The 26,043-nt window shown below is 60.3% G+C and overlaps 1 protein-coding gene across 3 annotated transcripts in view; it reads right to left on the bottom strand.

Moving 5' to 3' along the window:
- Nucleotides 1–735: 735 nt before the first annotated feature.
- The window catches only part of BSN (bassoon presynaptic cytomatrix protein), a 78,813-nt gene continuing 53,505 nt past the window's right edge, over nt 736–26,043 (bottom strand). For 2 of the 3 annotated variants that reach the window (XR_011563044.1, XR_011563043.1), the window contains 9 exons: nt 21,651–22,139; nt 14,579–21,208; nt 10,353–12,438; nt 9,254–10,044; nt 9,027–9,126; nt 8,370–8,501; nt 8,060–8,113; nt 7,585–7,677; nt 736–4,716 (listed from right to left, as the gene is read on the bottom strand). Coding sequence is in view for 1 of the 3 variants with exons in the window: in XM_070776690.1 (XP_070632791.1) it covers nt 8,073–8,113; nt 8,370–8,501; nt 9,027–9,126; nt 9,254–10,044; nt 10,353–12,438; nt 14,579–21,208; nt 21,651–22,139 (10,269 nt within the window). In the remaining 2 variants the exon portion in view is untranslated. The remainder of the gene's footprint in view (nt 4,717–7,584; nt 7,678–8,059; nt 8,114–8,369; nt 8,502–9,026; nt 9,127–9,253; nt 10,045–10,352; nt 12,439–14,578; nt 21,209–21,650; nt 22,140–26,043) is intronic. The other variant, XM_070776690.1, reaches the window with a different exon arrangement.

Below are 26,043 nucleotides of genomic sequence, written 5' to 3' on the forward strand. Positions count from 1 at the left end.
ACATGCATCAAGGAAAGACATGCATCAAGATACTAACTTTGAGGAAGGCCAGAGGTGAGGCTGACACTCTTTTCACGTATCTGTGTTTTTATTTTTTTTTATTTTTTACGTATCTGTGTTTTTAAACATTTCTAGAAACTCAGGGTTACTTTGATAAGAAGGCTTTCCTAGTCTGGGGAAGGACTAGAATCTAGTAACCCCCAAGAGTTTGGGTGTTGGAGTGGACACAGCCAAGGCAGACAGGTGTAGGGCTTGTTGGTGGCACCAGGGGGCAGCACCTGCTCACTTGCGTCCCCAGGAATCAGGCCCCAGAAAAGTGTGCACCCCAGACACTCGCAGACTGTGGAGGTACCCTCAACAGTCTGCCCTTGAGGGGGGGTAGGTGGGAGGGGGATATATGTATACTTATAGCTGATTCACCTTGTTGTATAGCAGAAACTAACACAACACTATAAAGTAATTAAACCCCAATTTAAAAAACTTAAAAAAATTAACAAGTCTGCCCAGTGAACTAACTGCTCTCTCCAGGTTCAAGCATTAAACTTTGCCTTTGTGGAGGGACCCACTGTCTTTGGCCAGATTGCTGTGAGCTCTGCCCTGGCCTTGCCGGTACTTGCGCAACTTTGCCTTCTCATTCTTTCCCTTTAACCGTGAAAACACGGGGCTGTCACAGTTGGGGGATTTGTTCCTCTGCCTGCGCCTGCCCATTTCAGAAACCATCCCAGAGACAGTCTGTAGGTTGTTTATATCAAGTCCTTTTATTCTGATACCACAGAATTACCTTGTCACAATACAGGGGGAGGGACACTGAAGTACCACGAGTTCTCACAGAGCACAGAGGACGGCACACAGTTCACAAGGTCACGTGAAGGACTCGGTCATTGCACTTACAACTGTAAACTTGTTTGTTTGACTTTGTACAGCACTCTTCCCCCCTCAAAGAAAGAAGGAGAGAAGGAAAGAAGGGAAGAGAGGAAAGAAGGGAGGCAGGGAAGGAGTGTGTGGGGGGACCCAAAACAAGACATAGAAGCTAGCAGAGGAAAGGCGTGGGGCGGCCACCACTCTCCAGGGCGCTGCTCTGAGAGAGGACGGGCTTATTGGGTCCCAGAGGCCGAGTGAGGCAGACACACACACACATATGCTCACACGCTTGTTCACATGCGCACACACACAATAACCTCACGACTCCCATGGCTCTCCCGCGCCCCCCAGTGCACATGGCACCAGGGCTGCTGGTACCCAGGGAGACAGAGGTGATGTCTCTGAGGTGCTTCAGTTGGTCAGGCCTGTCCCTTTGACGCTGTCGGAGTCCATGACGACAAGTATTTACAGAGTGCGGGGAAGGGGCACGAGGGCAAGGGAGGGGCCAACAGGCCAGGGCCTTGTTGCCATGGCAAAGGATCGGCCTGGAAAACTCCCCACAGGCTCCAGAAGACAGGACATAGTTGCTGCCACTGCTGCCTCTCACCATGGGCCCTGAGACCACAGTCTCTTCCCAAGGACTAAGCGATGGTGGGGCAGGGGTTGTCGCTGTGAATGCATTGGGCCCTGAAGTAGACAGAGGAGGCAGTGCCCTTACTCATGACACTGGGGCAGGGGAGGGTATAGAGAAGGCCTGGACTGCTTCCCAGAGACATCCCCTTGCCTGTGTGGAGATGTGCTTGGTGCTCCCCAGCACCCAAGGCATCGAACACTCGTCCCTCAGCCTCTGGTCCCTGGAGTCACAGCTGTATCTACATGAGGGCCAGCACACCTGTGGCCCAGAGGCCTGCTCCAGCCACCTTCACAAGGGGGTGATGGTACAGATGTGTCCTGTGGATATGTTGGGGGGGGTAGGGAGTGGCAGATGTCAGAAATGTCCAACTCAGAGAGCTTGACCAGAAAGATTTGCTGAAAAGTCAATGTGTGAGAGCCTGAAACTAGCCTTGATGGGGGCTGGCCTGCTGTCATCTCCTTGCCTGTTCCCCGCTTCTGGACCCGTCCCTTGGCCTTCTTCGGGGAGGCTCACTGCATTAGTCCCTCACATACGTATCCAGCCACTAGGCACAGCTCACAAAAACCTGGCCCTGGGTGATCAGAGGGGCCAGATGATGGCCTCCCTCAGCCCTTGCACAGATGGGCTCACATAGCCCAGGCCTGCTCTCTGCAATGAGGCAGGTGTCCCGTTGGATGGGTGAAGCCCAAATCCAGAAGGGCAGGGCCTAGGCCCAACAAAGCGGGTAATAGCCTCCTATCTCATCCACAGCTGCCAGAGGTGGGCCAGGATCCCTCTCTGAAAGGGCTTGTAGACCTTTTTGGAAAGGAGAAATGCGGACCCCTGAGAAATGCATGGAGCAAACTCTGGAGGAAGGCCAGGCCTGGAGGGGTCAGGTGCCTGCTGCACGCTTGGCTCAGTCATGAGCAGTGGGACGCTGAGGCTCCAGAGATGGGGGCTGGTGGGGTGTTTAGATCCTGGGGACAGACGCAGAGAGTGTCACCACAGAACCTTCTGGAAGTCTTGTTATTGAGATTCTTCCCAAAAAACTCCGCTTGAAGCCACTGTCTATAGGAACACCCACTCTGATGCAAAGTGACTCTGTCAGCTGTCCGTGCCACAAATGCAAAGGTCCAGCCCTTCCTGAGCATCCTCTGGCCTCCAGTCCCGGCCTAGATCTCCTGGCTCACAGACCTTGGAGCTTACAAGCCAGAGGAGGGGCACAGATCAGGCATGGTCAGGAGCTGGGGTCCTAGGACACAGGCAGGCCCCACTCTTGGCTTCTGTCTCTGGCTGCAGAGGCAGCCCAGCTCTGCCCTCAAACACTGCCCCACTGGGAAGGGGCAGCCAGATGTCTCTGGCTCAGGGCCAGGGTAAGGGCGGGGGGCAACTTACAGATGGAAATCCCACAGCCAACCTTCCAAATGTTCACGTGCACACATCCTGTGTGGGCTCCCACCGTGTGTCTCCCCGGAGACGTCTTGGTCAGAGAAACACGCAGGGTGTGTGGGGCCTTGTACTGCCGGGCCGGCGGCCTGGCATGCTTGGGCAGCAATTCCGGCTGTCCTTACTAGCTCGTGCAGAAGTCAGCTAGAAGCACTCCTGAAGGAGGGGGTCTGAGACAAAAAGAACTCCAAGCAAGAGGGTCGAGCATTTAAAATGGATGAGATCGTGCAAAGAGGCTGCGAGCTGTGCATGCTCCGCTGTGGGACCGGCGGTGACTTGCTTGGCAGCAGCGAGTCCTGCCACAGGTCGAACATGCCACAGACTGAGAACTTCACACACACGGTGGGAGTGGGGGAGGGGGAGGGGAGTGAGGGGTCGGATATGAGCTGATCTATCCAGTTTCTCAACTGCATCTTCGCAATTAACTCCTTATACGTAACATGGAATTTAATAAATATTAACAGTTGTCTTTGAGGGTTTATATTTCATTGCATAGAACGTTAGAGATGAGACTTGCGGCTGTGCCCAAGATGAAGGGAGGCCCCAGACGGAAGGGCCTCAGGGAGGAGCCCCGCCCAGTCCACTGGGGTGGATTGGACGGCGCCACCCACCCCAGCACAGGACTCTGGGCCCTTCCCTCGCTCGGCTGGCAGAAGCCCTGGCCCCTCTGCTTTGAGCACGTCCACTGGTGATGGCTTAAGAAGGACTGGAGTTCCACGGTAAACAGAGGCGGGCTGAGGGGCCTCCCTAGACCCTGCCCTGGGCTTGTGCTCTTGGTGGCCTGCTGCCCACTATTGCTTCTTAGTCAACATTCTCCCTGTGCTGAGCAGGGGCAGAGCAAAGAGGAAACCAAACCATCAGTCACAAGGTGGTGGTGGAGGGGAGAGGCAAGGAGGTGAGCCGAGAGAGGGAAGAGAGAAAGGAGGGGTGGGAGGAGAAACGAAAGAACAATGTTTATGAGGTATACACTTAAATCAAACTGAAATGATTAAGGCTGTTCTCGAAATCAAAAGAAATCCCCAGGTGTACGAACGAGGAGCCGGCTGGTCGAGACAATGGAGGGGCCGCTGGGATGCTCATGATGATTGGGGGGAATGGCTTTGAAGATAGCGGCGGGCGTGGTAGCACGCGGCCACCCAAAGGCTGGGAGAAGCCTCAGCCGGCGCCCACGCTGCTTTTCGGTGCTATGGCCTCTGATTTCAGCGATGAGACAGTGTTAGGTCCTAACGTTTGTAAAGTTCTCCCAATCCCACGCTAGCCACGTGGACACCTGCTCCGGTGTCACCCAGAGGGCAAGATGAGGTGGGGCAGGGCCCTGTGGCCACGGAAGGATCTGGGCCAGCTGGAATGTGAAGGAAACGGAGCCTGGGGCCCCCAGCCCTCGGTCAAAGCCCCTCTCCAAGGCTGTGGAAAAACTTCTGGCATGGTAGAGGGAGGGCAGCATCCATCAAAAACAGGCAGCGTGCGCCCCAACTCTGTGTATAACGCATTGGAGGCTGGGCCGGCCGGGCCGCGGAGGGCAGCTATGGGAAGAGCAGCAAGACTGCCGTGTGGCAAGGTCTCCAGAGGGCGTTCCTCCCTCCCACCAATGGCTGCGCCTTGACGGTGGCGCCCGGAGGAGAGCAGGGTCTCTGGGAAGACAGTCACGGGTACCCGGGTCCAGTGGTCCCACGTGACCAGCACAGGCTTCACCCCGGCAGCTGCTGTTAGAAAACATCCTGTCCTCAACTGAGGCCCGACAGCCACGTCCCACCTCGTGTGAGTCTTTGGGCCGAAGGTTTGTCAGATTGCAGATGCTTGGAGGAGAAAAGGAGGAAGGAGAGAAGGAAAAAGGAAAGAGAAAATTTTGGTCAAGCACCGTGGACAGCTGCCTCTCGCCCGCCCTCCTTCCAGCTGTCAGCCACAGGCTGATGGCCCGGCTCCTCCACACCCACGGGATCCCAGCCCCACTGAGGTGGAGGAGATGGGTGCTGGGGCAGGTTTGAGGTCATAAAGAGAAGGTCAGGAAGAAAGAAGAATCATGTTGGCCACGAAGGGACATTTCTTTAACACAAGTTGCTTCATATATATCTACTATACATAATCTCCAGTCTGTGTGAATTTATCTGTATTGAGAGAGTCTGTGTTGTGCTATTTTGTTACTATAAAGTTAAATCGGCCATTTCTGAGACAGCTTTGGTTTCCAAAAAAAAAAAAAAAAGAATGGTGCCCTTTGACTGATTAATACTAGCAAATAAGCAACAAAATGTGGCTCTGAAAACAATAATACTGAAAAATAATACTGATTTGATGTACAGTCTATGGCACCTCATTAGAATCCTTAACAACATGGTACTTAGAGCCATGATGTGCTTTAAAGGATACACAGTTGTGGTTTTGCTTGGCACATTCATCTCTGTCAGATTCCTCCCTCACCACATCTTAAAATCTATTACATTAAAAATATTACTCAAACAAAAATGACTCTGTATGCATGTTCTCATCTATAATGGCAATTTTAAATACAAGGTGCACCTGTGTTATTTGTAAACCTTGAAACAAATAAACTTATTTTTAAAAATTTTTTTAAAAAAAGAATGAGGGAGATGGGGTTTTGTTTAAAATGACGAGCCTCTCCCAGCCCACTTCTGAAATCTCCACAAAAGGCACCAGGAGATGGACACTCACAGCAGCGCTGACCGCTTGGCCCCATCAGCTGGATGCCAGACCTTGAGGGAGACTCCTTGAAGTCCACAGTCAGTGGCTTCAGTGGCCCATGCACGTCACGGGGCAGAACGTGGGACGAAGCCACGCCAGTGGCTCCTTTTGCTCCCCAGTGACACAGCCCTGGCCCTACACCCGAGGCAGATCCTGCCATGGGCCTGGTCCCGAGCTGCCCCTACCTCCCCTTCCTTCAACACAAATTGCCATTTCACCTCTGTTCCAGGGCAACTCAGAGAAAACATGTGGTGGAGCAGGAAGGCAACAGGGAGTCCGCTGCCCTGGGGCTGAAGGCGGGATGAACACTGGAGTGCTGCGCTGTGACTAGTCTCCTTGGAACAAATTCTGGGCTCTCCACTTTGGCCTGCAAAGCCCAGCCCAGCTGGCTCCTCCGACTACACCCTTGGACACTCTCCCCTCCTCTATGGCTCCGACTGTACCGGCCTTCTGTCTGTCCCTGAAGTCTGTCTGTCTCATTGGAGGCTCTGCAGGTGCCGTTCCCTCACCTGGGCACATTCCACAGCAGCCTCTTCTCCCTGCTTGAGCCTTACCTGTTACTAACCACCTTCTCTAGAGTAGACCCCTCTGAGCCATAACTGCCTTTAGAACACTTAAAACCTTCAGAAATTCCTTTTTTTTTTTTAAGACTTTTTTTATAGATTCATATGCTTCTCATTTTAAAAAATATTTTCTTTTTACTTAAGGACTCAATTTCATTTTATTTAACATTTTTGGCCATGCTCTGTGGTATGTGGGATCTTAGTTCCTTGACCAGGGATCGAACATGCACCCCCTGCATTGGAAGTGCAGAATCTTAACCACTGGACCTCCAGGGATACCCCAGAAATTACCTTCTCATTTTTTTTTAACTTATTTCTTCTCTGCTCCTCTTAACAGGCTGCCAGCTTCAGAGGGCAGGGACCCAGTCCTGTTCTCTGCTGGATCCTCAGCACTCTTCAGAACAGGGCCCAGCACCTACTTGTACCTGACAAACACTTACTGAATAAATGAATAAATGGATGGGAACTGGACCTTTCCAGTCTCCCCACTGGTCCTCCAGAGACAGGTGACCTTTCGATCTCACTCCTTCCTACAAGCAGGCCAGGCCCGGGCAAAGGCCCTGGCTGGTCCCAGGGCTCCCTTGTGATTTGACTGTTGAGCACCTGGCCCTGCCACCCACATGACTGCCCACCATGAGAAGCACCCATACCTCTGTACTCTTAGCAGCAGAAGTGGCAAAGGAGGGGTAGGAAGAGGACCCTAAGGCTATGGAATTCGAGGAGGTAGTCCCTGGTTTCGCACAGAGCAACGCAGACAGCCAACCTACCCTACCCACCATCCTGCAGGAGGTACCACTTCCTCTTGCCTGCCCAGAGGCAAGGCCAGGGCCAGAGAAGGCTCTAGGTCCAGGCTTCTGATCCTGCTTTGATCACCACAGCCCAGCAAGAGCCAGGGCCCCCGTCCTGAGGCCCTTCTGCTCTCTTCCTGGGCTGACCTGGTCTGGAGCTGAGACTCCCGTCTGGGTGTCCTCCCCTGACTCTCTGTCCCTTTCCCATCCACCTCTCCGCTCATTCTTCATGTCCCTCTTGCAACTGTGAGGTCAATTTTATTTTGACGTCACACTGAGGACTGCTAACTCTACAGGGTTTGGGGACTCCAGCTTCATCTGAACATCTGGAACAAAGTGACCAGCACTAGGCCTCAGAGATGGGGCTCTGGAATCAGCGCCCAGTGTATGGAGCCCCAGTTGTGGGGCACAGTTGGTTGCCCGGCCCTTTCCTGAGGTTACTACCTGAGTCATCTCAGCCAGCTCAGTTGTTTCTGCCTCCAGGTAGCTGCTGGGCCTGTCCCAGCTGAAGGAAGCTCCCGTAGGCCCCTCCTAGTTCACACTTGCAGAAGCTAGGTCGGAGGCCTGGGCCCTTCACCTCCTCCTCCGCCCAGCCCAGCCTGGTCCTGATACTCACTGTTATACGCAGAGTCCAGAGCTGCGCCCAGGCCTCTGGCTCCAGAGATTTTTCCACAGCAATGATATCATCTCCCTTCATTTCTTCAAGAGCCTGTGGAGTATACACAAGGGAGGGCTGGGACGAGCTGCACCCCTGTGGCACCCCCTACAACCTAATGTCAACGCGTAGCTCTCAGAACCCTGTCAGGGGCTGGGATGCTGGAAAAGGACAAAGGGAAGCTGGCCCTGGCTTCCCTTAGCTGGGGATCTCTACTGTATAGGCCCCATGTTGGGCCCTCTGTGCAGAGGGCCCCTCCTCCCTTTCCTCCTCCTACACTCACTGCAGCTCTGACCACATCACCCGCTCCTGAAGTGAATGCTTCAGTGAATGCTTCCGCATCACTGAAGACCATGCTCCTCCCAGAAGACCTCCCCAAAGTCCAGTGCCTCAGGCCTTTCCCAGGGGAAGGTGGGTACAGGAGGCTCATACTCACCCTGAGGGCATGGTCACCAGAAGGAGGAGAATTTTTTACCAAAAGCAGACACAGCTGTGACACAGGAGAAAGGAGAGAGGTGTCAGGAAAGTGGGCAAGGCTTCCTCCTAGTCAAGGCCATTTGGTGCAAAGCCAAGCTTGGCCTGAGGGGCAGGGACTGCCTTCAGAATAACTAGGCAGCAGCAGGTGCACCCTTGGGCTGGCCCGTGCCCGGGTGGCCCAGCCCGGAACCATTCCCCAGACCCGAACTCTGCCACGGTAGGGCCCGTGAGCACCGCCCACCACGGACCCGGCCGTAGGCACTGCTTACCTTCCGTCAGCTTGCCGGCCTGCTCCGCGGCCCCACCGGGGAGGATCTTGGAGAGCACGCTCTCCCCTTCGGCACCTGGCTGGCCGGCAGGAGCCCCTGGGGTCCCTCCAGGCTTGGCTCCAGCCTTCACGCCTAGGGGGAAAGAAGCCACCATCATGAGCCGTGCCTGGACCGGCTCTTCAGAGTCTGAGCAGGCAAGTAATGGCAACACAGGTGCCCTGTGCAATGAAAGGTGAGGAGGATGACAGAGAAATCAAGAGAGGAAGGTAAGAACAGGAAGAAAAGAGGTGTGAAGAAGCAAAAAAAAGAAAGAAGTTGAGGACGATAAAGAAGGAGCAAGGAAGGGAAAGGCAGGAAAAGAAAGGGAGGAGGGAGGAAGGAAAATAAGGAGCTAGGTCGTGGCACTGTGCTCACCAGCCCCTTCCAGGCTCTCCATTCGGAGCTGCCTGGGCCCTAAGTCCCCCGTGCTGGTGACCCATTGGCTAATTCTAACCCCGGGCTCGTTTCTGCTGGGGACGCCTGCAGTGCTGCACTGGGCACTTCTCAGGAACCAGTGACAGCACGCAGTGTGGGGAAGCTCAGGGTCCCAGTCAGCGTAGGAAGAGGGCAGCCCAGGTACTCTGGGTGATAGCCAAGGGTGCCCAAAGGCAGGCTCACCTGCAGGGCCAGGTCCTGGTGGTGGCTGGGCCTGAGGAGGCCTCCCCTGCTGGGGCGCTTTGGCTGTCCCTTTAGAGCTGTTCGCCTGCTCTGCCCGTGGCTGCAAAACACAGAACACAGCTGAGCTACTGTCCATCCACTCTGCCCAGCCTGGAACCCAGGGCCCATCCAAGCTGCGGTCCCAGCATCCACCCTGCAGGGGATCCATGTGCCGGAGCCCTACTTACTGGTCCTGACGGCTGGGGGCCTGTGGCTGTCGGGGGGCCTGCCTGAGGCTTCCCTGCTGACTGGCTGGCAGCAGAGGCCGGACCCCGGGCAGCTGGCTGGCCCTGCTGCTGCAGCCGTGCCTGCGACGGGGCCTGCTGCGGAGGCTGCAGCCCAAGACCTTGCTGTGGCTGCGGCTGTGTCTGCGGCTGGCGCGACGCTGTTGCCGAGGGCATCTGCCTGGATGGCGGCGGCTGGGACGGCTGTGGCCCTGGGGCTGCCTGCCGGCCTTGAGGCTGCGGTTGGGATTCTAGCTTTGGCTGCAGCGCCGCGGGCCCAGGGTGGGCCTGTCGGGAGCTCTTCTTGCTCTCAGAAGAGTGATGGTATGCTGATGGGGCACGGGATGGCTGTGAGTATTCGGCGGAGCTGGGGTACCCAGGCTGACCTTTCTTCTGCACGGCCGGGGCAGGGCTGGGCTGCGGGTGAGGCCGGGCCTCATGGCGACCCACGTCCCGAACGTGTGGTTTGGCAGCCCGTCGGCTCGGCTCCTCGCCGGCGTGGCGGCCCGAGTGCCGCCCGTGGTCACCGTGGTGTCGGTGTTCCTTGGCTGAGGCGTGGCGGCCGGGGCCACCCTCATCGTGTGGCCACAGGCCCTCCTCGGGGGGCTCATCGTAGTCGTGGTAGCCGTGCCTGGCAGGGCCTCGCTTCTGGGAGGAGGAGGAGACTGCGTGGCCCCCATGGTGCCTGAACCGGTCAGAGCGGGCATCCCGGGGCTTATCAAACCAGTCTGTCTCCTCCTGGCCCAGGTGATACGCTTCAGAGACCAAAAACAGAACACGGTCAACCCCCGGGCTGGCCGCAGGGGGCTGGCCCAGCTGAAGCCATGCAAGGAAAACAGAGTGGGCGCCACAGCCACAAGCGTTAACGCCAGGCCCCCAGCCCCCCCCCACCGCTGGGGCCAGGGCACAGGCGGAGCAGGAGGAAGGGCAGCCAGCAGCAGGGCCCACCAGGTGAGGCACCTGGCCCGGCCCTGCTGGGACACCTCAGGGCTCAGGACCCCACGGGTAGGCAAGGCCCCCCAGGTGCTGAGCATCCGCAGACATCACCCCCAGCTGCCATTACCTTCGCTGTCGGAAACTACGCAGTGGGCATCATCCAGGATGTAGCCCTCGTCACGCTTATATGAGTGGGACCGCGGTCCCTCCTTGACGTGCTCCTGGACGTCAGGCATGGAGTGGCTGGAGCAGAATGGTGGGCAGGTGTCCCCGGGGGGAAGAGGGCCCCCAGCAGGGCGGGGCCGCCCCAAGGGGCTGACGGGGCTCTCTTCTTCAGAGGCCTGGCTCCGCATGGGGGGCCGGGTCCGGCTGTGGGCCATGCTCAGAGATGAGGGCTTGGGGCCCGCTTTTTGAAGTCGCTCCACAGCCTCCCGTTCCCGCTCGTATCCCTTGGCCCGGCCCCCGAAGTCGTGGCTGGACAGCTTCTCCCCGCTGTATGCAGGTGCCCCCCGGGACCTGCTGCTCCCACCATACATGCGGTCATCCTCCTCCGCTGGGTCCCGGCTGGACACCCCGTAATACCGCTGCTGCTCATACACGTTCTTCTTGAGCCCATAGGTGATTTCGTCCTGGAACTTCCTTCCCCGAGAAGCCAGGCTACTGCTGACTGCAGAGGAGGGGTAGGAAGCCAGGTCTGACTCCACATCCTTGGCCTCTTCGATAGGTGAGAACTTGGAGATCTTTTGCTCCATTCCCTGCTTCCGGTGCTTGCTGCGCTTCGAGGGGACGGCAGCTGGGGCCAGGCTCTTAGAGGGGTGCTTGGGCCCCGCAGGGCCTGGACTATACTTGTCCGCTCGAGTGCTGTGTCTGTAGTCGCTGTCGCTGTAATAGTGCGTGCTGGCTGGTCGGCCATTGCTCTCCACACCCCGGTGGTGGCCACTCTTACCACGGGGCTCGTAAGAGTCTTCCTCGGATTCTTCCTCCCCTCTGGTGTAGCAGCAGGGCAGTGCAGACCCCTCAAGGACCCCTGGTTCTCCTGGCTCTTTCGCTGGACGCCCACTGCTGCTTGGCCCCAGGGGCTCCAAGCGCTGGCTCTCGGGGGCAGTGGAGGTGCTGTCCTTGGTCAGTTCGCTGATGTCATCAATCATCACGTAGTTCCGGGGGACAGTCTGCTCCAGGCTGGTGTAGTGTGAGTCAGAGGAGTAGATGGGGGCTGGGCTCAGGCTCACACTGCTGCGGTCACTGACCCGTGGCAGCTCGGGAGCCTTGCCCTGTTCGTAGCTGCTGCTGGCGGCGGGGCCAGGGCCGCTGTAGCTGGTTTCCGACAGAGCTGAAGACATGGCCACGACGGGGCTGGCGATCACCTCGTAGTTAGTGGGCACTTTCTGCTCCAAGTCGGCCAGTGATGTCTGGCGCGGCTTCTGGTGGGGGGCACGGCTGTCAGCCGGGGCTGGGAAAAGGGTGGTCTGTGTGGTTGGCAGGGGCGTCTGGGCTGTATAATGGCCCGGGGGACGGAACGCTTGCTGGCTGGGCAGGCCAGGCTCAGCAGGGTAACTGGTGCCGGGAGGAAAAGCAGGTGCTGGGTATGTGCTGGGACCAGGGTAGGTGGGTGCCTGGTGGGCTGTGAATCCATTCTGAGTTGGCCCAGCGCTGCCTGCAGGGTACAGTGGCGCTGGAGGTGGGAACCGGGGCGGCTGGAAAGCAGCGGAGCCGGAGGGAGTAGCAGGGGCGGCGGCAGTGACAGGGAACTCCGCATACTGGCCAGCCGGGGTGGCACAGCCCTGGAGCCGCAGCTGGTTGAGCTCACTGTCCGACAGGTAGTCGCGATGCTCGCTGAGACCACGCAAAGGTGGGTAGTCCCGGCCACCCCGGTCTTTGGCCAGAGACTCTTTGCGCTGGGTGATGCCCAGCTCCAGGTACTTGAGCTTGGCGTCGATCTCCTTCTCCTCCTCGTCCAGCTCCGCCTGCTTCTTGCGCAGCTTGGTGGACTCATGCTCCACCAGCCGTAGGTCCCGGTCAAGCTCCCGGAGTAGGCTGGCCTTGGTGGCGGGGACAGCGGCAGGCCCCCCCAGCCCGCGCTGCAGCAGGCTGGCTGCATACAGCTGCGGGGGAGCAGCCTGGCCAGCCAGGGGCAGGTGAGCCTCCTCTGGAGGGGGGCTGGGCAGCGTCCGCTTCACCTTGCGGACCAGGCCGTTGGGCGGCGGCGCCGACACCTGAGACAGAGGGAAGGGCGGGCAGCACTGAGACCCAAGGTGTGGGTGGCTTGCTGGGGCACGGGGTAGAAAAGCCCTGGCCTGGCCGGGGTCAACGCCCTGGTTCTCCAGGCAGCCTCGAGGCCTGCCCTGCCCACCCAATGGCCTTGGAAGGAGGACCTGTGATTGTTTTATGGGCCTTTTCCTTCCCAGAGCTCAGGGCAGTGGGAGGGGAGGAAGGAGCAGAGGCCCCTCTGGCTGATACCCAGTACTGGCCTGGCCCCCAGCAGCTCTGAGAACCCCTGCTCATCTCCAGTGGGCTTAGCACCTTCTGCATCCCACTGAGTGTACTGAGGGCAGGAGAGTACAAATTTGGCTCTGGGTGTGGGTCTGAGCAGGCACCAAGGGCAGCGGAGGGCCATGGACAGGAGTGGAGAGAGTCTTGGGCCCACTGGGTTCCCTAGAGGGTCGTGGTCAGGAGTGCATGCTGACAAAGTCAGGGGCTGCAGGCTCTTTTCTGCCTCCTGCCTTTCTCCTCTCTCAAGTGAAAGGCAGTTCAGCTGTCTGTTTGCAGTCTCCTCCCCTGCAGCCCTATATCACCCTCTGCCAGGCCATGCTCTCCACCTGGCCCCAGCTTCCTCCACATCCCCGTCAGGCCCCACACTCTGAGGCTGCCAGATCCCTCGAGGGCCTCTGCAATCGTATCTCTGGCTCCTTAGTTTCCTGGTCCGGGCTCCCTAATGTGCGCTCCGTGGGGCCCTGTTCACCTGCTTATTCTGTGTTGCCGCAAGGTCCACCCTGCCAGAAGCTTTGCCCTCCAACTGTCTCTAGCTCCCTGGCCTCTGGGTTTTATGGCCCACCCAAACCCCCAAATACACTGGGGACTAACACTGGACTTGCCAAGCAACTCTCAACCTGCTTTCAACACGTGTCCTAAAGGAAATGCTAATGTGTCCCTAAACCTCAGGACGAAGGGTGGCCTTTGAGGGAATGGAACAAATTTTCCTCTTTGAATTCCTCACGCTGTTGTCCATTGCTTGTCATTTTGACCACACACCATGAGTGCTCACGGTAGAGCGCCCAGTGCACGGGACCTCTGTGCTGACCCTTGTGTGGAGGCAGGACCCCCGCCTCTCTGTCCTGCCCTCCCTGCCAGCACTGACTCAGTATCGCACCCCCTCCCCTCTGGGCTGCATACCCTAGGGCTCTCCTACACAACCCCACCCATTGAGGCCTCACCTCTCCCCTCTCTGTATCCTACCCAGAAGTATACCTCACAACGCCTCTGGCTCCTCCAGGCTCTCCCCAGGGCCACTGTACAGGTGCTTCCTTCAGTCCACCTGCCCACATTCTGCCCAGGAAGCTTCCTAAGATACTCATCTCGTCCTGTCTCACCTGCCTGAAACATCCAGAAGCTTCAAGGGCCTTTGAGAAAAGCCCTCCCCTCCTAGCCTGGCATTCAAAGTCCTTGGTGTCAGGCCCTAGCCATCCCCATCTTCCCAACACGCCAGGCCCTCTCTCACAGTTCCAGGACATCACTGGCAACTAAAGTCACAGACAAGGAGCTGCTATCTAGGGGAGCAGACAGGTGTGTGAACAGATTCGCTGAGGGTTGGATGTGGCCACGGGACAAGATGAGGTGGAGTGCACACTGCAACCTACAGGGATGGGCCCTGAAGGGTAGTTCAGGGGGCTGGGGCTTAGTGTGGGGCAAGGGGAGCCAGGCTGGAGCTGGGGACTGGGAAGCAGCCCAGCCAGGTCCATGTTACTCATTTTCCCAGGAAAAATCCAGAGAAGAGGTTTGCACTAGGAGGGGCACAGGCCAGATGGGAGAGCTGAGGAGGCCACAAGGAGGAAGCGGCAGAGCCTAGGCCAGCTGTGGGCCGTGAAGAGGCAGCTCTAGGGAGGAGCTGAAGTTTCCAGCAGGGTCTGGATGGCCGCGGGGGCCCAAGTGTGAGTTTGTCTTGCCCAGGATCACCTTGCTGGGCTGTGGGCTCCACCAGATATGGACCCAATGTGCCTCCGACTCTCGACTTCTAGCTCTGGGCCTCTGGAGCTGGAGGTGACTCCACCCCCACCCCAGGAGATGCCCCTCCCTGTGGGGCCCCCCAGGCTAGGCCGAGACCCCTGTCCCACCCTGGCCCAGCCCCGGTGCCCATACCTGGCTACCCAGTCCCCCCTGGTGCTGGTAGAGGGGGAACCTCTCTTTGGCAGACTCCTCGGCGGTGGGGCTGAGGGGCTTAGGGTCGGACAGGGAGCGCTGCAGGGTCTTCATGGGGCGCGGCAGCGTCTGCTGGCGGAAAGCGCTGTCAGCTGTGAAGTGCTTCTGGGGACTCACGTGAGCCTTGTTCAGCCTCTCACTGGAAGCAAAGGAGGTGTCCAGGAGCCGGTGTGGGGACAGAGGGGAGACTGGTGAGTAGAGGACCTGGGGGGACTTGGGAGGCTGGCGGCTCACGAGCTGAGAGAGGGACTCCGGGGGCAGGTGGGCCTGGTATCCGATCTCCAGGGGATCCGGCTTCTTTTTTTCAAATCTGCCCAGGGGCCCTGGGGTGACGATCTGGATGCCAGGCAGGTAGGGACTGATGGCGGTCGGCCCCATGAGCTGCGGCCCGGCCACGCCCTGGGCTTGCCCCTCTGGCTCCGTCTGGCAGGCCAGGCTCTCACCGCGCCCAGTCTTCTCGGGCGCCGATATGTACCTGACGATCTCCACCTTGGGGTCAGTGACGGCTGTGATGTGAATGGCTGGAGAGACTCGGGGTAGCTGGTCAGGCTCTGTCTGCACAGAGCAGTCACTGATGGTCTGGATGCCCACGCTGCTCGTGGCCCTCGTGGTGGGGGCAGCAGCGGAGGAGGAGGCCGTGGCATCGTGCTTGCTGTCAGAGCCAGAGTCTGAGTGGCGGGAGAGACGGGACCGACGGCGGCGCACGGGCTGCTCCCACTCGGCGCTGTCCTCGTCGTCGGTCTGCACGCTGCAGTCGGTGCTCCGCCGCGCCCGGCGCCGTCGGGTCAGAAGATAGCGGCCCTCTCCATCCTCCTCGTCCGTCTGCACGCTGCTGTCCGCGATCCTCCTGACCCCGCAGGGCTCAGGCCCCGACTCCGGCTCGCACGCATCCCGCAGGCGTGGCATGGAGTGCCGCTTCTTGAGGCCACCACTGCGGCCCACCTCCCACGGCTCCTCCGTCTGCAGCGACATGTCCGAGGCAGAGCTGGGGAGACCACGGTGCGGCATGGGCTCACGCGGCTGCCCGGACCCCTCGGGCACGGCGATGAAGGCTGCATGGGTCAGGGGTGGCCAGTATTGGCCATTCTGGGCCATCTCTGGGGCAGCCGGGGGTGGCCCTCTGCCAGGTGCCTCACAGGCCATGGGGAAGGGTGGCTTCTGCCGCTGCTTCTGTTCCTCCAGCTGCTGCTGCAGCTGCTGCTGCAGCTGCTGGATCTGCTCCAGCTGCAGGCGCTGTTGGGCCAGCTGCTCCCGCTGCAGGGCGAACTGTGCCTGCCGCTCCTCCTGCTGCTGCTGCAGCACGTGATGCTTGAGGGTCTGCAGCTCCTGCAGCTCCCGCTGCACCAGCAGCTGCTCCTCCTCACGGTGCCGCTGCAACTCCACGCGCTCCCGCTCTAGCTCCTCCTGCAGCCGCAGCTGCCGCAGCTTTTCCAGCTCCACCCTCTCTCGCTCCAGCTGCAGCAGCTGCTCCTGCTGCTTACGCTGCCTCTCCTCCGGCAAGGCATCCTCCTTCTCGAGCCCCGGCCGGCCCAGGGCCCCGCCGCCACCGCCGGGAGTGGCCTCTCCCAGCGGCTTCTGGCCCGCCCCCAGGGCTGGGGCTGCTCCCGTCTCCTTGGCAGCAGCAGGGGGTGCTGTGGAAAGGGGTTCTTCCCGAGCAGCCCCGGCAGGCAGCTCTGGCCTGGGGGGCCCCCCAGTCCCTGGGCCCTTGGCAGCAGCCGGCTTCCCCAGGTAGACAGGACCCTCAGTGGGTGGAACACTGGCAGGGGTGGGGAATCTACTTGGTACAGGGTATCGGTACAGCCCCGTGGGCCCGAGAGGTACGCGCGGGGCAATCACAGGCATGCGCGTCAGGCTGGCAAGTGGCACGGCTGCGACTCCACCGGGTGGGTAAGGCCTGTACATGCCGCCACGCACCATGGGTCGCAGGACTGAGGCAGGCTGCGTGGTGATGGGCAGTGTTGCAGCAATTGGAGTATTGATGGTCGAGTAGATCATGCCATCGGCCGCCCGCACGGTGGCTGTGGATGGCAGCAGCTGTCTGACTGCTGCGGCCTGGCCAGCTGTAGGCCGGTACTGGGCCAGGCTTCCAGGACTACCCTGGCCCTCTGGGAAGGTGGGGTTCCCAAGGAGGCCAGGTCTCAGGGGAGCCAGGCCCTGTGGGGCACTGAGCCCGGGCTGGGGCTGATACTGCATGAGGTCGGGGCCCCCAACACCGCTGCCGTGCCTCCCTCCATACTGGTCCATGGAGTTGAGGGCCGCACACATACGACTTATCTCACGCGCTGTGGTGGCGCTGTACTGGGCCAGGCTGGCCTCCTGGAAGCCAGCTGCATCTCCCCGTGGGCCATACCTGTGGTCCGAGTAGATGTTTGACACTGAGCTGTAGCGCCGCATGGGAAGCGGGTGAGTCAAAAGGTCTGTGGGGTGACGCAGGTCAGTGAATGAACCGTACTGCAAGCCCTGCCCAAGGTAGCGGCCATCTGCAAAGCCCAGGCTGTAGGAGTGCTTCAAGGAGCTGAGGTCCATGGCTGAGTCTCGCCCTGGGCCCTGGAAGAGCTGCCCAAACCTGTGGGCATGATAGTTTAGGCCGGCCTCAGCCAGATTAGTGTCAGACATAGAGGAGTACAGCCTGCCAGGGAGGCCCTGTGGGTAGGGCCTCTGCTCGTCATGGGGGCCGGGTGCCCCGATCACCTGCGCCCGGTAGGTGGGGGGCTCGGGAGGTTCTGGGTCCCGGGGACTGTAGAAGGGGCCGCTGCTTTGGCCAGGTGGGGCAACTTCTGCCACACTCCTCTCAGGTGCACTTGGGGTGGCGCGGAAGCTGCCCGTGCAGCTGCTGCCAAACGGGAACTTGTAGACCATGTCACAGCATGCCAGCTGGCTCTCTGGCCTCATCCCCGTGAGGTCTAGGGCCCCTGCCGGCTCCTCTGGGAGCAGTGTGCTCACCGTGCCTGCTGCACCTTCGCCCACCTGCACTACCACTGTGTGCGGCTTCCTGGCGCCTGGCAGGGCGTGCGACCGCAGCTCTGTAGGGGCGGCCCGATGGGGTTCAGTACCGGGCTCTGGCACTGGGCCCGACTTGAGGCCAACACTTTGGGCCGGGCCCACCTGAGTGATCAAAACGTCCCTTCTGGCCAGAGGTGCTACCTGGTTGGACAGGTTATACCTGGCAAACTTAGTCTCCCGGGGTCTTCCCCGAGGCCCACCACGATACGGCGCGGTCTGGACGGCCTGCTCTACCTGCTTGACCTGGGCCAGGCACACTGGGCTCCCTGCACCCTGGCCAAAGTCAAGCCGGCTCTGGAAGGGGTCTCCATAGACCACAGGCTGCTTCTGCTGAGCCATGAGCACAGAGGAGGCCATGGTGATGCTCACGGTGGTGGCGGTGCTGAGGAAGGCATGTGTCTGCTCCTGGGCATTGAGGTTGATCACCAGAGGCTGCACAGCAGTTGACTGGCGTCCTGGGACTGGATCCAGAGCCAGGCCGTACTTCCTCGCTTCCACGGCCAGAGAGGTCAGGTCCATGCCCTGGTCGGTGAGGATGATGGGCGTGGGCTTGACGGCAGTGCGAAGGTCTACCACGGCACTGCCCGGGGCTCTGGGGCCAGGCTCAACCCTAGACGTTCCAGGGACGGAGGAGATCCGGCACAAGGAGATGTTCTCAGCAGGCAGGGCGCCCCAGCCATACACTGCCAGGGGCCCATCTGCACCAGCGCTGGGTGCCCTCGGGAAGCCAGGGGGCCCAGGTGGCTCAGCGGGCTGAGACTCACTTGGAGGTGTTGTCTGGCTGTAGCTGTGGGTGATGGGCTGGGTGTCAACAGGTGAGCACACTGGGGAAGTGGAGGCACTGGCATGGACCATCTTGGTCTGGCTGGAGGCATCTGATGCCAGGGTGATAACCATGAACGGGGCATCCTGAGAGGACTGCTGCCATACCAGGCGAGGCGTGCTGGGTCGATGTGGCGTTTGTGTGCCCTGAGCCACCGTGGGTGTCGGTGCAGGGGCACCAGGGCTCCGTGGTGTGTCCGAGGCAGGGGTCAGGCTTGGCGTCTGTGTAGAGAACTCTGCGGTGGCCCTTGGGCCCAGCTTGCCAGGGGAGAATGTGGGACTCTCTGAGGGAGAAGATGGAGAAAGAGGGGGGCTGGAGCCCGCAAAGTAGGGATATCCCCCGGAGGTCTGTGGGGGGCCACTCTCACCCTCACTCATGCCCAGGGGCTTCTCTCTGGTAGCCCGCCCACTGACAGCTGGGCCACGGGGGGCTTGGGGTAGCTCCTCAGTTTGAGACCCATAGTTTGCAGTGGCCGGGCTCTGTCCATAGCCATGGCCAGCGAAAGAGGGTGAAAGGCTACGCTCCGAGGCTGCTGGGGAAGTCGGAGCCATGTACCCTCGTGGCAGGCCAGCCGGACTAGGGGTCACAGCCACGGAGGCCGAGGCTCCGAGGCCCTGGGCAAAGCCTATGCCTACTTCCTTGGAGGTGGAGCTGGGGGAGGCAGGAGTGCTGTGCAGCTTGACGGGGTCCTGAGGCTCTTTTGCAAAATGCTGAGTCACACGGACATCAGGGATAACTCGGCCCCCGCTGCTGTCTGAGGTGGTGGAGGTGGCGAAAGACACAGGGGCAGCGAGCTGGGTGGGACTGGTACCAGGGGTGAGTGGGCCGCCATTCTGTTTCATCGGGTCCATGTACGCGCTCTCGGCGTTCAGAAACTGCTTCTCCTTCTTCTTGTCCTCAGCAAAGGCCATGTCCCGCGAGGAGGCCTGGTGCATTCGGGCGATGCTCTGGGACGTCTGGAGGATCTCCTGGTACACGGCTGCTCCCAAGCCGGCTGGCGTGCCCTCCGCGGCCGGCTGAGCAACCCCACTGTAGTCGCGGTCTGGGCTGTCCTGGTATTCAAAGGAACCCTGAGCCCGGGGAGCTACGGGCTGAGAGGGACCACTGTGGGGCCCGCGGCCCACTGCCGCCTGGCCCTGTTGCCGCTGAAGCAGCTCGGCCTTCCGCATCATCTCCTCATAGGCCTCCTCAGCGCTCTTGAGGGGCCGGCCGGAGCTGGGGGTTGTGGCGCTGCCCGAGGGGGTCTCGGTTGGAGAGTAGAGGGACATGAAGGTGGGCAGGTTGTACTCGCTGCCCGACTTGTAGAGCCGGCCGGGGCCCCCCTCCGGGGCCTCAGCCTCCGAGTCCAGGGAAGGTGAGGGCGAGTACTCGGAACAGGAGGAGCGATGGAGCTCCTCCATCTCGGCCGCCTGCCTCAGCTCCTCCGTGGGCGAGGCGTCCTCGATGGGCGACAGGTTGCTGGGCGGGGTCTTGGAGCGCTCACGCCGCCGCTGGGCCCGCAGCTCCTCCTTGTCCCGCCGGGTCTTGCGGGCCGTGCTGCGGATGCGCTGCTGCTCCACCTCCCGCATCTTCTCCTGCTCCCGCAGCAGCTCCTCCTCCTCCCGCAGCTCCTCCTCCTCCGAGGAGTCCTCGATGGTGGGCAGCAGGGGCCCATGCGAGCGGTGCCGGGCCTTGCGCTGCTGCTTGGCTTCCTCCAGCCGCTGCCGGCGGCTGGGGCTGCTGTCGCTGTCCTCCTCCAGCGAGGACAGGGAAGTGGGCGAGGTGCCCGACGTGTAGCTGGGCGTGGAGGCTGGCAGCGTGGATGAGTGCTCCCCACGGGAGCGGTCCTCGGGCGAGCCTGTCAGGCTCTCCATCTCCAACTCTGGCTCCCGGTCCAGGCTGGGGTCGGGGCCTGGGCCCATGTCCAGCTCATGGCCGTAGCTGCCCGTGCTATTGAGCTCGATGGTCTTGAAGCGGCGGAGCCCACCCTGCAGGGCCCCAGCAGTGCCGTCTACGTCCTCTGCAGGGCCTCCCTCGGACAGCAGTTCCTCGTAGCCCGTGGTGGCGTTGTGGGGCAGGCGCCTCTTGGGCAGTGCTCCCGGCTCTTGGCTGGGCTCGGGCCGGGGCCGGGGGCCACCCTTCTGGGAGGCGTGTTTGGCGGGGGCGGCCTCGTCCTCCTCCAGGTTGTCTTCCTCCGCGCTCATCTCCAGGATCTGCCGCCGCATGAACTCCTCGTCGGTCAGGTCTGCCGCCCGGGCCGGGGGCTGGGGCGGGAGCGGGGACAGGCCACCTTCACTGCTGTCCTCCACGTAGTCGTGCCTCAGCTGGCTCCCGAAGTCGTCGGAGGACTCGGCTGCATCCTGCTGCTCCCCCCGGCGCCCCCACTCTGTGGAGTCTTCTTCCTCCTCCAGGATCTCCTCCAGCTCCTCATCGGAGTTGAAGGCCTCGGGCATGATGGACAAAGAGTGGGGCCGCCGCTTCTGCTCCTCGGCACTGCCGCTCGGTGGCCTGCTCCGCTCGACACTGGGCGCCGGGCCCTGGGCCTCCAGCGAAGGCCGCATGCTACTCCCCACCTTGTGGAGCTCCGAGGGGCTGGGTGGGCGGGGCCCCGTCACCCCGGCGCTGTCCAGCTGCTCCACCTCCTGCCGCACAATACCGGTGATCTCGCTCTGCGAGCTGGAGATGCCGTCAGAGGAATAGCCTGTGTCGCTGAGGCTCTGTGGGCTCCGAGACAGGTCCTGAGAGTAAGGCTTGCCCCCAGGCTCCTACAGCGGGCAAGAAGTAGATGCTGACTGCCAATGGCAGACGGCTCCTGGGGGAGCCCCAGCCTCTCTGTCAACCCCCGGAGCCCTAGGGAGGGGGTGCCTCCACTCCTGGGGGAATCAGGGCCCACCACCCACTCCATTGCTCTGGGCTTGCATAACTCACAGGTTCCATGTCAAACCACAAGCATCCCTAGGTTCTCAAAGAGAAGTGTTACTAGATCTAATGGTAGCAAAGATGCAACAAAGCATCTAAAAAGGCATCAAACACAGGATCAGCCTAGAACCCACAGGCTCCAGGCCCACCATGCCTCAGCAAGGTGGCCCTGCTGTCCTCTCTGGCCCCAAGGGCCGTCCCAGGTCCATATCCCAGTCCCGCAGGGAGCTAAATCCTTCTCCACACTCCCCTGCCTGAAAGCCAGGACCCCTGGGAATGATGACTGACCTCTGTCTCCCCACCCTTGGGGGCTTCTGGAACAGCCTTGGTGATGGGGGTGGTGGGTTCGGTCCTCCGCACCCCAGCTTTTGCCTTAGGAGTCCCAGGGGGCAGGGTGGTCTCTGGAGGGGGCTTCGGCACAGGCTCGGCTTTAGCTGGGACTCCTATCTTCTTTTCCTGGGCACTGCTCGGGGTTCTGCTGGGTTCAGAAGCCCTAGAGGGCTTGGCCTGGGGACTGGCCTTGGTGGGCAGGGGACTGGCCTTAGTGGGCAGGGGACTGGCCTTGGTGGGCAGGGGGGTGGCCTTGGCAGGCGGGGGGCCTGATGGCTGGCCCAGCCCCTGTGGCCCTTTCTGCTTTGGAGGGGCTGTTCCAGCTGTACGGTGAGGGGCCCCCGCAGGGGGCTGCTGTGAGCTGGGCAGCGGCAGGGGCGTCGGCTCTCCCAGGCTGCCCTCGAGAAGCCGCTTAGTTTGGCAGTTCAGACAGAGCCACTCAGTTTTCTGTAAGGAAACGAGAGAGGAGGGTTTTGATGAAAATCACGAAGACACTGAAGTACTTAAAGATGACTTCCGTGACTATTTCTATAAACATGAGGAGAAAGACTCCCAAAGCATGACACTACAGGCAAAAGGACTGATGAGGAGCAAAAGACTGATGGGTCTGTTGGTCCCAAATGACAGAGGGCCCCAGCCTTTAGATGCTCATGTACAGCATTAAAAAGACAAACCCCAAGGAAGGATCCCTTCCTTACCCCACAGGGAGCTTTTTACTAGGCTGAAAAGGAGGACCTGTATGAGAGAGGAGGCTACAAAAGCAGCACATGGTCTAGGGAAGAGGGGGGCTGGGGACCCCCCCCAGGTTGTGAACACCCCTGGGAGTGGAGCAGAGTCCCCCAGGTGAGCACACCCTTTCAGGAAGGGCATCAGGCTGAGAGCACCTCCCAGATGCACTGCCCCTCCCCAGCCTCCTAATTCTCAGGCCTCAGGCACCATCCTTCTCCATTCTCAAGTAAGTGCTGTGCTGGGAGGAGACCGGCTTGCGGGGCCAGGGGAGGCGGTCTAGGGGAAGTCCTGCTTGGTGGTTGGGGGTGGGGCCGAGCAGTCCCCTTTGCTCACACCTTCCAACCCAACTCACCTTGTCTTAGACCAGCAAAGACCCCCATGCAAAAGCCTCCTCCTGCTCCCCAGGCTCTGGGCTGTTCTGATGGGGACTGTGTGCTGGCTCTGAGGCCAGGGGCCCTGCTCCCTCCAGAGCCAGGCTGGGATCCTCCTCCACCATCAGCCCCTCACTTTCAAGACTACTCTCTTTGTGTCAGTCTCAGTGCTGGGGGCTGGAGACACAGCCATAACTAAGACGGACACATGGGCTGGTACACAGTCTTCTTGGAAGCCAGAGCCCAAAGGGGTTGTTCCAAGTATGACATGGACATCAATGGTGAAGTTTCCAGAACCCCAGCAACCAAGTCGAACCCCCCCCCCCAGGTGCCACTGTCTGTACAGGGAAGGGTCTGAGCACCTCTGAGCAGGTGATTTCTGTAGCAGCTCAGCGGCGGGCAGGGGATGTCTTCCAAGGGCCTCCTCCAGAGTCAGAGCTCCTCCCTGGCGGGACTTGGGCGGGGAATGAGAGTAACAGGCACCCCAGTGTCTATTCTCGCCCCAGGGGTGCAGAGCCTTGGCACCCCTACTGTCCTGCTCTTACACATGAGGGTGCCCAGACTCTTGGGATCCTGCCAGCAGCCTGACCATCAGGATGGGGAGTCAGGGGAACCAAAGGACATGGAACCACAAGGTCAGAGAGCCAGGGACAGGGCCAGAGAGCGCCCTCAGCCCTTACCAGCCCAGAGGACCAGAATCCTTAGCACTCTTAGCTCACATACCACCCCTGGGCCCACGACATCCCTGAGTCCACCCAACAGAACCCTGGAAGTATGGTACCTCCAAGATGTCTGCTCTTGGCCTGGCACCTGCAGGCCACCATAGTGGGTGCTGTATCAATGGTTCTGCCCTGGGCCCCGGGCGGAAGGCCAGGCCAGGCTGGTGGCAGGGCCTGGGTGTTGACTGAGGGATAGGTCTGCTCCACAGGCTTGGGATTCGGGCCTTGAGACTGCTTCCCTGAGACTGGAGCTCCTGGAGGCTGAATTCCACACCCAGGTCCTGAGCAGAGGGGCTCTGCTATGGAGGGGAACCCTTCAGAGGTCCCACATGTCCTCACCCTGCTCCTTGCAGGGCCTGGTTCCAGCACCACTGCTGACTCCCTGGGACCTTATCTGATGCTCTGTGTGTCCCCTGTACAAACTCCTACAAGGTCATGGGTGCTGCCCCTGGCTGGGCCATGGGCTCACTTGGTGCCTAGGGAAACTGCTGGGTGGGCTGGGCCAGCATCACCTTGGGTCACAGTGGGAATCCCTCCATGTTGGAGATAGCTGTGAGGTGGCAAAAAGATTGAGAGGGGTGTCAGCATAGGCCCAGAGAAAGTTCTAGAAATGAGCAAACAGTCCCTTCCCTTGCCCCACGATCAGCATCACGGGGTGAGGATCTGGGCCTGGATAGGGGGGCTGGCCCAAGGTAACACTGCCCTGGTTCTCCCTTGGCCCCATGTAGATGGCCATCCAGGTTAGGCCTCTTGAAGCTTGGTCATCTGCCTTGCTCACCTTGGTAATCTGGCAAACCTCTGACCTCCACCTCTGGCTGGCAGACCCAGCCCCAGAAGAAACAGTCCAAATGAAGCAAGGACACCTTGGAAGGGTGGCCAGAATGGAGGCGACAGACTTCATGCCTAGAGCTCAGAACAGCCCCTGCAGCGGCCTGCTTACCCGAGCCCAGAGGCCCAGCCCTCAGCAGTGTGTCGACTGTGGTCACAGGCTCCCTGGGGCCTTGTTCCTTCCCACACTTACTCCTCACAGAGGCAGCCAGGCTGCAGAAGGGGTGCCCCAGTTGGCCCTCTTGCTCCTGGCTCTGCTATAGCAGGCAGCGGGGGAGGGAGGTGGGGGAGGCAGAGGCATGTGAGGGAAGAGCTAAAAATAAACACCTGACCTGGTAGCTGGAGGCCCTTCCCGAGCCCCTTGGGGGTGGGGGGAGAAGGGTATAGGGCATTGGGACCATTAGAAGGGGAGCCAGAGGGAGACCTGGCCAAGGCCCAAGTCTTCTGGAGGATGAGGCTGGGATGGGAGGCAGGCCGTGCCTGGGGGTGGGAAGAAGCTGGAACTGCAGCCCTGAATCCTCTGTTTGTGCTGCTCGCATCTCTGGCCCTCACTTGCCCCTACTCCACCACCACCCCTTCATTCCCTGTTCATTCATTCCCTCTCCCCGTTTAGTGTCTACCCCTCATTCATTCATTCACTTGCGTGTTTTCTGTCATACTCTCCGTCACCCAGCCCCAGCTTTGAGGAGCTGCTTGCTTGCTCTTTTCCTACCCCCTTTGGCCAGTGGGCTGGGGATGATCTGGGACCTGGGGATAGACAATGGGAGGCTCTGATGACCATGTCAGCTTTGCCTCCCTCTGTCCAGTGCCTTTCCGGGGGCAGGAAGGCAGCAGCCCCTAAGGGCAATCACCATCTCACGCGCTACCCTTCGGACGGAGCTAGGTGGGTTCAGGGCGAGGCAGGGGACGTTGAGTTGTCAGAGAGTTGGTAGGGAACCCCCGGCAGGCATGTGAGACCTCCTACCTTCCAGAATCACTAGCTGCTGTGCCTCGTGGGCCGAGAGAGCCCAGCGCGCCTCCTCCCCACACTGTGCCTGAATGACCCTGCTGAACACAGTCTCTCTGCAGGTATTGCTGGCTGAGGTGTGTCCACCTGGTTACAGTGACACTGGGCTGGCTGCCTAGCCCAACGTATCCCCAGTCCTACTGCAAGACCCGGGACAGCCAATGAGAACTCCTGAGACAAGGATGCCCAGAGGTTAAAAAAATAAAAGCCCAAGAGTGGCACACTGGACCACAGGCATGGCCATTACTGGGCTGCTGCTCCTCTCCTGACTGTGGCCTCTGCCTCCAATAAGAGGAATCCTTGCTGAGAGCCCCAAGGTGTGCCTTCACAGTTGGGTTGCCCTCTACTCACGCTGCAACAACAAATGTGTTCGTTCCCTGGGGCCAAACCTGATGAAACAAGGGGCTTGCACTGGCCACAGGCTCAATTCACACCCAGGCAGTCGGGGCTGGTAGGGACTTTCTTGTCCCTGCAGAGACTTCCTTTTCGGACACTCTGGTTCCGACCTCCTGGCTGAAGGGCTGCCTGTGTGCTGGACCTCGCTTCGCACAAGGGTCTGAGGCATGGCATTTCACTGGTTCTCACAGAAACCTAAGAGAGAACGCTATGGCTCCCATTCCGCGTGGAGGAAATGAGGCTCCCTGAGATCTATTCCCAGAGGCAGACTGAGGCAAGTGTAGAGCAGAGGTAGCCCCTCC

Source organism: Bos indicus, chromosome 22 (genome assembly GCF_029378745.1).
Source record: "Bos indicus isolate NIAB-ARS_2022 breed Sahiwal x Tharparkar chromosome 22, NIAB-ARS_B.indTharparkar_mat_pri_1.0, whole genome shotgun sequence".
In the NCBI taxonomy this organism is placed as follows: Eukaryota; Metazoa; Chordata; class Mammalia; order Artiodactyla; family Bovidae; genus Bos; species Bos indicus.